General features: G+C 41.3%; 2 protein-coding genes across 7 annotated transcripts in view; both read right to left on the bottom strand.

The window, feature by feature from the left end:
* Positions 1–9,927, bottom strand: part of kif13a (kinesin family member 13A) — a 45,546-nt gene extending 35,619 nt beyond the window's left edge. For all 6 annotated transcript variants that reach the window (XM_063485256.1, XM_063485257.1, XM_063485253.1 and 3 more), the window contains exons 1-2: positions 9,602–9,927; positions 9,285–9,375 (exon numbers count right to left, since the gene is read on the bottom strand). In XM_063485256.1, the coding sequence (XP_063341326.1) occupies positions 9,285–9,375; positions 9,602–9,656 (146 nt within the window). In that variant the 5' untranslated portion in view covers positions 9,657–9,927. The remainder of the gene's footprint in view (positions 1–9,284; positions 9,376–9,601) is intronic.
* A 673-nt stretch (positions 9,928–10,600) lies between these two features.
* LOC134636944 (E3 ubiquitin-protein ligase NHLRC1-like) lies at positions 10,601–12,534 on the bottom strand. Its single transcript, XM_063487220.1, has one exon. It carries the CDS (start codon positions 12,367–12,369, stop codon positions 11,131–11,133), a length of 1,239 nt encoding a protein of 412 aa, XP_063343290.1. The 5' UTR covers positions 12,370–12,534; the 3' UTR covers positions 10,601–11,130.
* Positions 12,535–12,563: the final 29 nt, after the last annotated feature.

Genomic DNA, 12,563 nt, shown 5'->3' on the forward strand with positions numbered 1-12,563 from the left:
AGAGAGCCAGAGACACACACTTGATGATGAAAAGATGAAAGACTCGCTGTTTTTGAATGAGTGCACTCCACAGCAGAATCTCCACATCTGCAGCATAAACTAAGCAGCAGTAACAGGGGCTGCTGCAGTGGTTTGGTGGCTCATGCTCACTGTGTCATCTACTGTATGTACAGTTAATGTATCCAGTTACGGTATGCTGGGAATGCTGAACAAGACAATAGGAGGAACTGTTCCTAACTGGCTATATTTAGGATTTCATAGAGTTCCTACTTCCTTGTCAAAATCTCACAAGACATTCATTTAATTCCAAACAGCTGACTTCATTTTAGCCTCCTATTCAAAAAGAGTCCCTAACCTCCTACCCTACCCTATCACAGCCAAGACCTCCCTCTCAGTAAGTTAAAACACACTATCCTCCAGTTCTCCCCCTTTGCTTTGGACATACTCTCTAACTGAAAGCTGTCTTCCCTGACATTGATCTCACAACATATGAAGTCACATTTGGATGTGTAAATACTTCTAATGATGCTTCTTACACAGAAAAAAATTTTTTTTCAGGCTATAGTTGTCAAATGTAGTAGTTTATATTACAACACTCAAGCATGAAGCCCACAGGCAGTCTGCTAAATAATCAGCATGGATGTCAAGTTATGTCTTGAGGGCTTATTAAAGACTATGCTGTGGTTGGACAGTACAAATGTGCGACATGCATGTATGGCACAGAAGTGCCAGGTGGTATCAGGTTATTATCCCCTCAGAGGCAGATGCACTAAGCCACTGCAGCCTCAGCAGAGCATGAATGAAATCTAAAGCCCTTTTCAGACATGGCAAATATAACATTTCTGCCTTCGTCAGTTTGACTTAGTGCATTCTGTCTTTCAGACATAGTCCACTTTTGCATCATCCAGACACACCCATGGCAGTGTGCACACAATATTTGCAATCAAAGCAAAAATACTTTTTTGCACTTGTGGCAACAAGCAGTAACTCTGGTGATGCGCAACCACACTTTTGAATATTAAGTTCTCTCCACCATTAAGAGCAGCGTCTCTCCCTGCATGCGTGCTGCATGGTGGTGCTGCGCAGGCTGACCGCACCCTTCACACACAGGCTTGGCAAGAGAGAGAGAGAAAATGAATCATAAAGAACTCTATTAACCTTAATGCAAACATGAGGTAGTTAGATGAAATTATTATTGTGTGCATGCTTTTGCTGTTTAGGTCATTCTCTGATGAGCCGAGCAACTCACAAAATGAGCGACAATGTGACGTGTTGTGTATTGGAGGCCAAACAATTCAAAGGCTTGACCAGCCGTTGTTGTGAGCAGGGTGCTCAATCCGACATACTGCAAAGCTGACATCCTCATGTACCACAGCACATGCATTAGGGACTTAAAAATCCTGTCAGGATGGGTAAAGTGTGTCTCTGTGCTTCCTTTTAGGGGGACGCTTAGGTTCCTGCAACTCCAGCTACCTGATGCCAAAGCACCCATGTATGACTAACTTGGCCAAAGGGAGGAAACTGGCCTCTCACACTGCTATGACTCTCCTCCTGCACGTGGTGTGTGATAGATTAGAGGAGAAAATATCCTCGTTTCTTGTTAAACGATAAGAAATATCACTTCAGTATCAGACCGTGACCAGTTTCAAAGATAGTCTGGAAAGGGTCTGACAGATCTTTGTGGCCCTTTCAGCTTAAATCCATGGGTGTGGCAAAAACGAAGGTATAAAAAGTGGAAAATCAGCACTGGAATCTCCCCCCCTGTGGTTATGGAGCAAGATTAAGGCCACTGGGTTATCGTGCCACTGAAAAATGCACTCTTCTAAACCAGCAGACAACACATCAGATTAATGTACTGTATTATCCACCCACTGAAGCAGAGATCTACTCTTAAAAAAATTACACTGCATTACATTCTATGCCCACAAGCTCACACAATTATTAGACAAAATAATGAGTTTTTATTGTATCATTTAATACAGTAGTTTCTAACAGTATATATACTACATGCCATTATTTACTGAGATTCCTCAGCAGCCTTTCAAAGACTTTATGATGACATAATCCTGCTCTACAAATGGAGTATGGAAGAGGTCCCCCCATTAAGACTGCACAGCATTCATCCCCTCTGCGCATACTCTCGCATACACATAACATATTTTGCTGCCGCTCCCACACGCATATTCGAATTCCTCCTCTTGATCTATGGTTGAAACATTACTCCCCCATAACACACACACACATACATACAACCTTTTAACCTCAATTTAACCACACATATAACCTTTTCCCCGGTAAGCTTCTGACATGCTTCAAGACAATTAGATTTCAGCAAGCTCTAGAGCCAAACACAATTTTCAGACTGTGTGTTTAAGTGTTAGGTTAACATTTCAAATTGCCTCCCAGTAAGTTTAGAACCGGACACGCCTGTCCCCGCTTAAAGCAGAGGTCATCTTGCTGCACAGACACCAAGCAGAGTTACAGTAGAGGGGTGTTGGGGATGGGGGATGGGGCAGGGGGGTTCCCATGTAGCACCCAGCCTTCAGGCATAACTGACCACACTGTCAAGAAAAATGAGTACAATCCAAAATAAAACATGACAAATAACTGTTAAGAGCTTTACATGTTGGACAAAAACATTTCCAAGGCAGCACTAAAGGGAGATAATTTGTTAATGAGAAAACCAGATTTAAGCTACTGAGACAACTAATTCATATCATACAAGCTCAGACTTTGTCAGCTAAATATGCAACATCTTGGTCAGTGTTGGATCCTTTACCAGGACCGCAACTCAAATTCTCTACTGCAAATGAAAGCCTTACATTTAAAACGCTTCCTAAGAAAAGCATAGACTTATCAGCTATGTGCACATTAATATTTTGTCATGTATGTGAAAGCAGCTTTTTGCTGTTTTAGCAGCTGAGGTGAAGCGACTATTACAGTTTGACACTGTGGTGCACTGGTTGCCACAGCATAAAGTTTATAAGGTAAAGACTGAAAAACTGGATCCCCCTTTGCCTTTGGAGTTGCATTAATTGTGCTGGAAACATTCCTCAGAGATTTTGGTCCATATTTACATAACAGCATCTCACAGATTTGTCAGCTGCACATTCACAATGCAAATCTTTGGTTCTACCAGATCACAAAGGTGCTGTATTGGACTGAGAGCTGGTGACTGTGGAAACAATTTGAATAGAGTGAATTGTCATGTTCAAGAAACTAATCTGGCATTAACAAGGCATTTTCAATCAGAGTGCTTCCTCTTTTTTGGATCACTCTCTAAAGCCTAGAGATGGTTGTGTGGGGAAAATCCCAGTAGGGCACCAGTTTCTGAAATATTCAGACCATTCTGTCTAGCACTGGCAGCAATGCCATATTCAATGTCACTAAGTCCCCTTCCTACCTCATTTTGATGCCCAGTTTGAACTTCAGCATGTCGTCTTGACCGTATGTATGACCCTAAATGCGCCGAGTTTCTGCTGTCTGATTGGCTGATTACATGAGGCTTTTTTGTGAAATACTCAGTGTTACTTAAGTATGCACAGCCATTTAAATTACACCATTAGAGCTCTAAGGCCAAAAAAGTAGTGACAATTCCGGTAATGTAAACTGCAAATTGATCAGTAACACCTGCATACTGTTTTGTAAAGCAGTAATATTGACAGGTATTAAAAAATTAAAATACTGAATGCACTAAATGATAATTTTTTAAAAAGCCTAAAACAAAGGAGTCCTTGCATCATTGTTCTAAAAGCTAAAATTAGTCTGAAAATATTTGGAATGAGCGGCTGGAGAATATCATATCACTCATGAAGTCATCAACATAACTTCAGGACTTTTTCTGTATCTTGAAACTGCTGTTGCTAAGTGACGGTGGTAAACATGGAGGGCGAGTCAACCAACCAGCCTCATGAGTCAAAGCTGGAGTATGAAAGGCGAATTTACGATCTCCAAAACAACCCTTAATGAAGAGCACTGTCACCAGCAGCACACGTGATGCTCATACCAACTGCTGTGTGGTACCTCGAGGTTTCCATAACAAATGTTAACAGCAACATATGATGCAGGCAGGGTCTAATTTGATCCTCTCTGGCATTTCTGACAACAATGTGACAAGGTGGGTCACCAGGCTACGTGTGTGTATGCTAAAACACAGACCACATCTACTCTTAAATCCAGTAAGTTCCAAACAAGCCAGAAAAGAAGTGCAATTCATCAATTTGTTCGGTACAGTACTGAGCAAATGAAGAGCAAAGGAAGTGACACATTTACTACCGGGACACACCTCTCATGAACCCCATCTGCCTGCTGGATGTCACTTAGCTGAATAGATCTGGCATATGCCGGCCGAGGATAATAACAAAAGCCAGAGTGAGAATGTTTATGAAGTACAGATCACATCATTAATGTCATTAATTGCAGGCAGAAATGTAATTTTAACAGAGTTATGGGCTTGAATGGCTCCACTTCCACAGAACGAGACCAAAAGCAAGTCCACAATAAAAAAAACTACCTCATTATGAAAGCAAACAGAATATAACAAGCAGGCTCAAAAACTTCAAAAAGGCCTCATCTCAGAGAATCATGCCAGGAACAAAAACCAGAATAATTATAGAAGAAAAAGTGTTTGAGAGTGAATTTTCACAAATACTGCCTGTAGAATTAGAGGCCACATGTGAGATTAATGAGGCACAGGCCTGACAAAGAGGGAAGGCACCATCTTTTCTCAATTCCGGATCAAGATGTAAACAATGTCCCACCCTCTAAACAAACAAGGAACAGTCCTCAAGGGAATGTAATTGTTATATCAGCGTGCTCCTAGCACTTTCTCCAAATAGCAAAGAAAGCCATAAAGTGAAAATCTGTGCTGATAGTGTGCAACTAACTGTGAGAACAAGATTTTAGTGTTGATTATTGGCACATGAGAAGCACCAGTGAAAAAACAAAGAGAGCATTCCTGAGGTCAGCCAGTGGACAAAGCAGCATTGTCATTTAGTAAAGGCTTGTTTTGGAAAGCTGGATGACACTTGGTGATGTGCAACGAAGAGAAAATGTGACCAAGGCTCTAAAAAACAGTGCACTGTCATGTCTACTCAACACCTTAGTGCAGAAAGCCCAGTGTCTTTATTAGCTGTGTTTTAGTGAGGGTTAGCAAACAAATAAAGTTCTTGGATGCTAAAAAGCATTAGTAAAACATAGGATGATTACATTTAAAGGAGACATTTGAGATTCTGGAAAAGTTTGATGAGATTTTGATGAAAAGACTGCTAGTAAACTTCACGTCTGTATGGTAAATATTAAAAAAATATGTTAAGCCTAGCTTAACATGAAGGCTAAAAGCAGCTAGCTAACGCTACATAAAGATAAATTAGTTTTTAAATATATTATATTTTGTTAATCACTGTGTACAGTTTCTAATACAGGGTGTGATATGCTGGGAGGATGGAGAGGAATCCCTTACCTACTACATAAACTGGTTTTTGTTTTGTGTTTTATCTAAATAAAAATGTATTTCCCCCTCTGATTTTTAGCACTGCATCTTGAAACAGTCTATAAGGCAAACAACAATGAAATCAGAAACTGACTTTCACTTTCAGCACTCCTGATGGGAGATGACACAGCAAACATGGAGGTGATCTGGATCCCATTCTGTTTCAGCTTTTTATTCTTCCACCTTCACACCAATGCTGCTTCAACATGTAAACTGCAGCTAATTAAATAACAGAGAAATGAAACTGATTCAGAGTTGAATCTGAGGCCAATCAGGCGGCAAAACACATTACAGAGTATTTCATTATATTAATAAGAATTACATTTAATCCAGTTAAATTATTTTTATGGAAGTATTACAGCTGTTGGTTGATTTGGTTTTTAATTATTATTAATTGCAAAGACAGTGAGGGTTGCATAAATCTTCTCAGAACAACATTTTAAAGTTGAGTTCCTTATTTCAAAAAAATTAACATTTAGGAAAAATAGAGAAATCAGGACATTCAGGACCAAACTACTCATCGTTCTGAACATATTTAAAAGAATGTATTTGTTCATGAAATTTCAGAAGAAGCAGCGGGTGTTTTAAGTGAAGCTGCACTCCACACCGCACAGATTACATATCCAAGTAAGCAAGATAACACTAGTAAGTGCAGATAAACCCAATTGAGCTCTTGTGACCATCGGAGATAAGAAGAGATTAGACGTGAAATTACAAGCTTGGGGACAGACATTATCAGATAAAGACATGCTTCCACTAATCATCTTGAAATGCAGGACTGCAGAGCTACAGTGACATGGGGGATGAGAAGCCCCAAAAAGTTGCATATTCGACAGGACAAACACAAATGCCTTCTGAAAAAAAATGACCACATGGAAGAGAAAAGGCAGCACCTCCATGTGACATAAAACAGACTCCATTGCGTCTGTCTAAAAAGTGATTGTGGTTAGCTTTTGTCTTTTCCAATAACTGTGCATCTGAACAAGACAAGCAAGTGATTTACATAAAGCAGATTTTCCAACACAACATGACCTTGTATTCAGTTGTTGCACGTTGACGGACATGCTGGGACTTGATAGATGTAATATGGCTCTATTGTGTGACTCGAAGGGAGTTTTTTTGGTCATATTGCTCAGGCACTCATCCCCTGTGCAGACAGCAGCCTCAGGTATTTCTCTGCCTGTCCACCCCCACCCTGATTGTGACAGACTGTCACATGAAAACTAAACCTTTCCCAGATTCCTGTTTCAAATATGCCATTTGTGCCAGCTTAGCAAGCAGACGAAAGACGAACCTTAGGAAATTTAACCTCTAGCCCTGAAGTCATAGCCCACGTTTCATTTGCAAACCACTGAGCTTACTCTTCATTTCTCAGGGAAACAGGAGAGTGGGGTGGGAGTCACGAGTGTAGCCATAATGTTCTGTGGCGCAGAGGCTTCAAACGAAATCCTTTCTTTAAATTCTTTACATGAGTCACGTTTTTAGAGGTGTTGTCCAACCTGATAAACTCATTCACTCGATTCCACCTCCCAAAAAGACATCATTTCTGTATTTCATCAGACTGAAGCAATATTTAAAAATTTTAGGCACTGAGCAAAACCGCTGAGGCAAAAAGAGTCTCACTGAGACCCAGATGTTGTCATCTTTTTCCATTTATAAATCCTGAATTTCAAAATATACAGCCAAAGAAATAAACAAAATACCTATTAAATTAAGACGTGTCTACATTAAAAATATCTGTTACTGCTTATCCCATTCTAGGGCTGTGCCTCATCATTCCCATGAGAGAGAAAAAGTTCCCAGGATCTTGGTCCTACAGCCATATTTGGTATGCTAATACCCACTCAATCTGACACATTCCCAACACACAGGAACAGGTGTCTTCAAAACAAGGCAAAGTCTTAGCGATCAGGGTATCCTCTTTTGTGGCTCCACAAGCAGCAAAAGGGGAAAATTATATGGTTTGGGAAAACCGTGGCAGCCTAAGCACAGAGACCCAAAACACACACCACTAGTGCTGAAATGTTAACAAGTAATTATATGCCTGGACTGCACTATAGAATAGCGATGAGACATAATAAAACCAAAGTGAGTCAGAGCACTGAAGGTCGTGGCTGATGTGCAGCTAGACAACAAACCATTCCAGGATCTAATAAGGTGAATCCAGGGGAAGCTGAAAACATTTAACTGAGCTTCCATGAAAGGAATCTCTGTATAACTGATACAGCATCTAATCAGATATGGAAACTCACGCTGGATGAAAATGTGAAATGTGTTTGTGTCTCACTCATCAACATGGCAACTGGGAGGAGTGGAAACATCCAGACTCGGAGACGAATATAATGCACGTATCTGCATCTTGGTTACTGTCGCTCCTCTGACCGCTCGCTCACAGCAGCTTTTTGTTCAGCTCTCCCGTTCCACATGTGTTAGCTGTGAGCGGGATTTGTTTAACTGTCTGGAAAGCAGCCACTGTATGGTAATTTCTGTTGTGATAATTGCCTTAAGTACAGGTTAATGTGCGTGTGCCCGAGCTGCTGGGCGAGTGAGCTTAACGCTGTTTGACGCTGACTGCGAGTTACTTGAAAAGTTTAACAAGGCTGTGTGCAGGCCATGAGAAAAGCCTTGACTGGAGGCAGTTGCCTCCTATGACTTCATATTCAGCAGTCACACTGTGGCTGGAAGACTTGTTTGTTCACTTTAACTAATCAGTAAGGACATTACACAAATTATAAATATGCCGTGTGTGGGTGGGGAGGGGGCAACAAAGAACCTTAGATTGTATTCAGACTGAGCATCCTTTTAGCTTTATTTGCGCCTGTTGGTAATCAGGTCAGCTGTCTAACCATGTGTGACAAGAGAGAAAGCAAACCAAGCGCAAAAAAAACCAAAAAAACAGCAGAAAATCCTCCAACCATGATGGGAGGAAATATTACATCTCTGACTATTGCTAACAGGCATGAAATTTACGAGCATACACTCATCGTTGGCCTATATTCTGTGTGGCTTCAGACTTGTCCTCAGTACAGTATGAAATCATGTCAGAACACAGCACAAAGTTTTAATGACCTTCAGAGTGCACGGACAGTGTGAAATGTTAAAGGATGCTTAGCTTTCTTTGAAGCTTTTCTTTACTCTTAGATAAAATGCGCAGCCCGTTGTGTCTTTAAAAACCATCAGTGTGATCCAACATGTCTTTGAACGCAACATGACAAATTACCTCTGACTTCGGAGATTTACAGTGGCACCCCGAGGCCAGAAATTTATCTGCTCAGCCTTGTACATGTCTTCATATCAAAGAGGCTCAACCTCCTCTCGTGGCTTTGAAAACCCCAAATCAGCCATGCAAAATACCAAGGTAGTGTTATTATCCTGAGATGATTACTCTTGGAAAGTTCACATGAATTACATAACATAGTATCATATTGCAAGCAGGTGGGTGACAGACACCATGTCCTCTGCTGCAGCAGCAGCAGCGTTGCATTTGCACATATTTTATTTGACTAAATTCTCCTTGGAATTAAAGATAAAGTGTTTATAAGTGCTCTTGCTTTAGTGTATTTTCAGACACTGCTGCAGGAGGTCACTGTGTGTACAGTTATTTGCTCATTTTGAATGCTTTTGTTACCATATTACAACCAGGGTGGGTTACAGACATTTCCAAAACACTCATGACTACAGCAAAATCTTAAGGCGCCCTAACGCAAAAAATGGCCACTGCACAATAGTTCTGTAAATAACTTAGTGCACAAATATTCATTTAAAATCTTGACAGTATGTGAGTTTTGTTTACCTGTTCTCTCCTTTTGCATTGGAGGGCGGTGGGTGCAGAACAGTTTGGTTGTCCTCCATGTCCACGACACATTTTGTATTCAGTTCAATTTCTGCAGAGAAAAGTTTGTTTGGAAAGTGAAGCAGAATGCGGGGGTGTGAAGAATAAAATCGGAGTTACTTTGGCCTTCTTTAAACTATTCTCAAGTCTGACTTCAGGCTCACAACTCAAACTGAAAGCAGCAATGGCGAAGAAACCAAAAGTTTATGGTAATGTGGCACGAAGCCAAGGAGACAGAAAAGGAGTCTACAAGCAGAAATCGTCGTTATAACACTTACCCCTGCGGTTCATGGGCCGAACTCTCACTGCAACTTTTACCTTTGTATCCGACATTTTCGTCCACTTTTCACTCCCACCCTGTCTATTCGCCCAGCTATCAACGCAGAGTCTCCGACGAGAAAGCCCGGCTTTTTGCCAGAAAAAAGGGCAAAAGAATCTAGCTAAACAATCCCAAAAGAGTCCAATCCTCGATGAGAAGTGATGGGAAAGCGTTCATTTTTGTCTTAGTATCCATCCGGGTTCGCTTCTTGTGCAAATCCAGCACTCAGCTCCAGCCCCAGACAGCATCCCCACCGCCATCTTCCACTGGGAGCACGACTGCTATCCTCTGGCAGACTGGAGAGGCTGTGCCAAAGAGGGGGAAAGGATTTACGCACCCCGCCGGCGCATCGGCGCATTGGGGGAAACCAATGAACGAGAAATGTGAGCGTGTGTGACAAGTTAGTTCACATGCATCAGTGAGCACTGAGAGGCAGTGCGGAGCTAGGAGTCAGCTTTAAACAGTTGTTATCAAATATGATTTTTGGCTACGACTTATTGGCGCTTAGTTCTCTCACACATACACACTGAATTGTTTAATTATTTGCATTTTTGGTAAGCAAGAAAAGGGGTCAAAAAATTTACAGTTTATATAACTTTATTATAAGGTTTAGCAGAATCTTTTTTTGACCCACCACCTCACTTCTGTTGACGTAAAGCCTAAAAATAATGTCTGTTTTTCACTCTTATATCCCCAAGCTGCCAAATCTAACCGTTACATCAGCATTTATTCTGGGCTTTTTTGAATTTCTTTTTAAAGTTTAAGTTTTGTCATTTGTCCATCACCTTAAAGTTTTGCATTAAAAAGCTCTCATGTATATATATATATATATATATATATATATATATATATATATATATATATATATATATATATATATATATATATATATATATATAATTTGTAACTTCTGTTTTAACACATGTGATATAATCTAATATCAATAATCTAATCTAATTTAAGTCTTCTGTTATACACGGGGAAAAATAAACATATAATCTGTAGTTGTGGCATATAACGTTTATACTATCTATGTATGGTCTCACTGTCTGCTGTTAGCAGCTGGACCTTTTTTTTCTCAGATAGTTTCAATTGGCCTCATTTTTCAAAAGCCTGGGATCAGTTCAGAGACTGAGAATCATCACATTGCTATATTACACCGTCATTAAATAACACAACATCATTTTCAACAACTGCTACAACATTAACACAATAACAGACATAATTTCATTCCTGACGTCCTGCTGAAAATGGTTTCACCATATACAACCTTTTTTTTAAATTATTTTGACACTTTCAAAGTAACACAATGACATTTTTACACTCTATCTAAAGTAAAACTTGACTTGTAAACTAGTCACAGAAGGCAACTCAAACAAAAAAAAAATTAATACAACCTCTCGTCACTTCATCCTGTGATAAGCTACATTTCACTTCACTTTAATTTGTGTCACTTGAACAGCTACTTTGGGATTGTTCATACACAAACTATGTCACAGGTCCAGCATCAGATTTGGGAGAATAAATCTTCACTGTATGGTCGCCACTGTCCAGTGTAATGAGAAGGTTGTTCAGTAGCGCTAATCCAACAGGGCGAATAAGATGGTCTCCCACAAGAGGAGTAAGGACTGGGCCACTCTGGAGCTTCCCTAAGCTCCAAATCATCCCCTGGTCTGAGTCAATCACAATTAGATCTCCATCTCTGTCGAACGCCACACCTGAGATGCTGAGCCTCACTGTGGACTGCAGGGTCAGGCTAAAAGTGTCTGTCTGGTAAAGGAGGTGGAACTCTTTTGTAAACACCCTGAGCCTTCTGTGTTGGTGTCTCTCCGTTGGATTGGTGACATCAGTTAGATGCTCCGTCACTGCAGTGTTCCCATTCACGCAACAATAGGCCACCGCTTTAGGGCACTGAAGGTCTGAAATGGTTGTTTGATGCTCTAGAATGACGCTGTGACTATAGTCCACCCTCACCTTGGAGAGGGTGCCGGCCTCAACATCAGAGACCAGGATGTGTCCACAGCTGTCAGTGTCCACGCCCCAGGGCATCTGGAAGGAATCTTTGATTGTCAACATGTGATTCCCCCTGGATGTGAACACTTTTACAGCTTTATCACCTGCATCAGTCACAACCACGTGACCAGCTGGGGTCACTGCCACGTCCACTGGGTAACAGATCTCCCCACTGGCTGCTCCTTTTCGCCCAAAGCTGTGCAGCTTCTTTCCCTGTAGATTGAACACCACCACTCTCTTCTCTCCATCATGGACCACAACTATTGTTCCTGAGGACCCCAAAACAGCTATTCCACTTGGGTTGATAAGAGTCCCCCACCCACCAAATGCAGTACGCAGGAGAAGAGTTGTGCACGTCAGAGCTGTGGGAAAGATAAAACCAGCTTTTGCTCTACACGGAGGAGCAGACGGTGAGGGACTTTGAGACAACAGAAGATCCTTTAGGTCACTAAGAACCTGGCAGTGGGAGGTGCTGTCAACACTGCATAACTGTCGACAGAAAGGGCACTCCAGCTTCCTCAGGAGAGGGTGGGACAAAGCTGTGATGCATTCCAGACAGAGTACATGGCCACAGGAAAGGTTCTGCGGTCTGCGCTCCCTTTGCTGAGAGCTAAACGTCTCGAAGCAGACTTTGCACTCCAGTAGGTTGATCTGTATCTCTCTGATTATCCCCTCTGGACTGAGGCAGCCACGATGTTGGAGACTCTTAGCCATGACTGAAATATCCTGTTCTTTAAACCCTGTGGGATGGTTCAGTCAGCTGATGCAGGCAGCAGCAAATTCAGGAAACCAAAATAGAACGCGTGCCAATTTACGTGGTGAAACAGAGAATCATGAAGAGAAGCATATGAAGCACAATTTTGTGTAAGCACTGGTGCCCTGGGCTTTTAGGCCTCAACTATCACGTG

Source organism: Pelmatolapia mariae, linkage group LG10_11, assembly GCF_036321145.2.
Source record: "Pelmatolapia mariae isolate MD_Pm_ZW linkage group LG10_11, Pm_UMD_F_2, whole genome shotgun sequence".
NCBI lineage: Eukaryota > Metazoa > Chordata > Actinopteri > Cichliformes > Cichlidae > Pelmatolapia > Pelmatolapia mariae.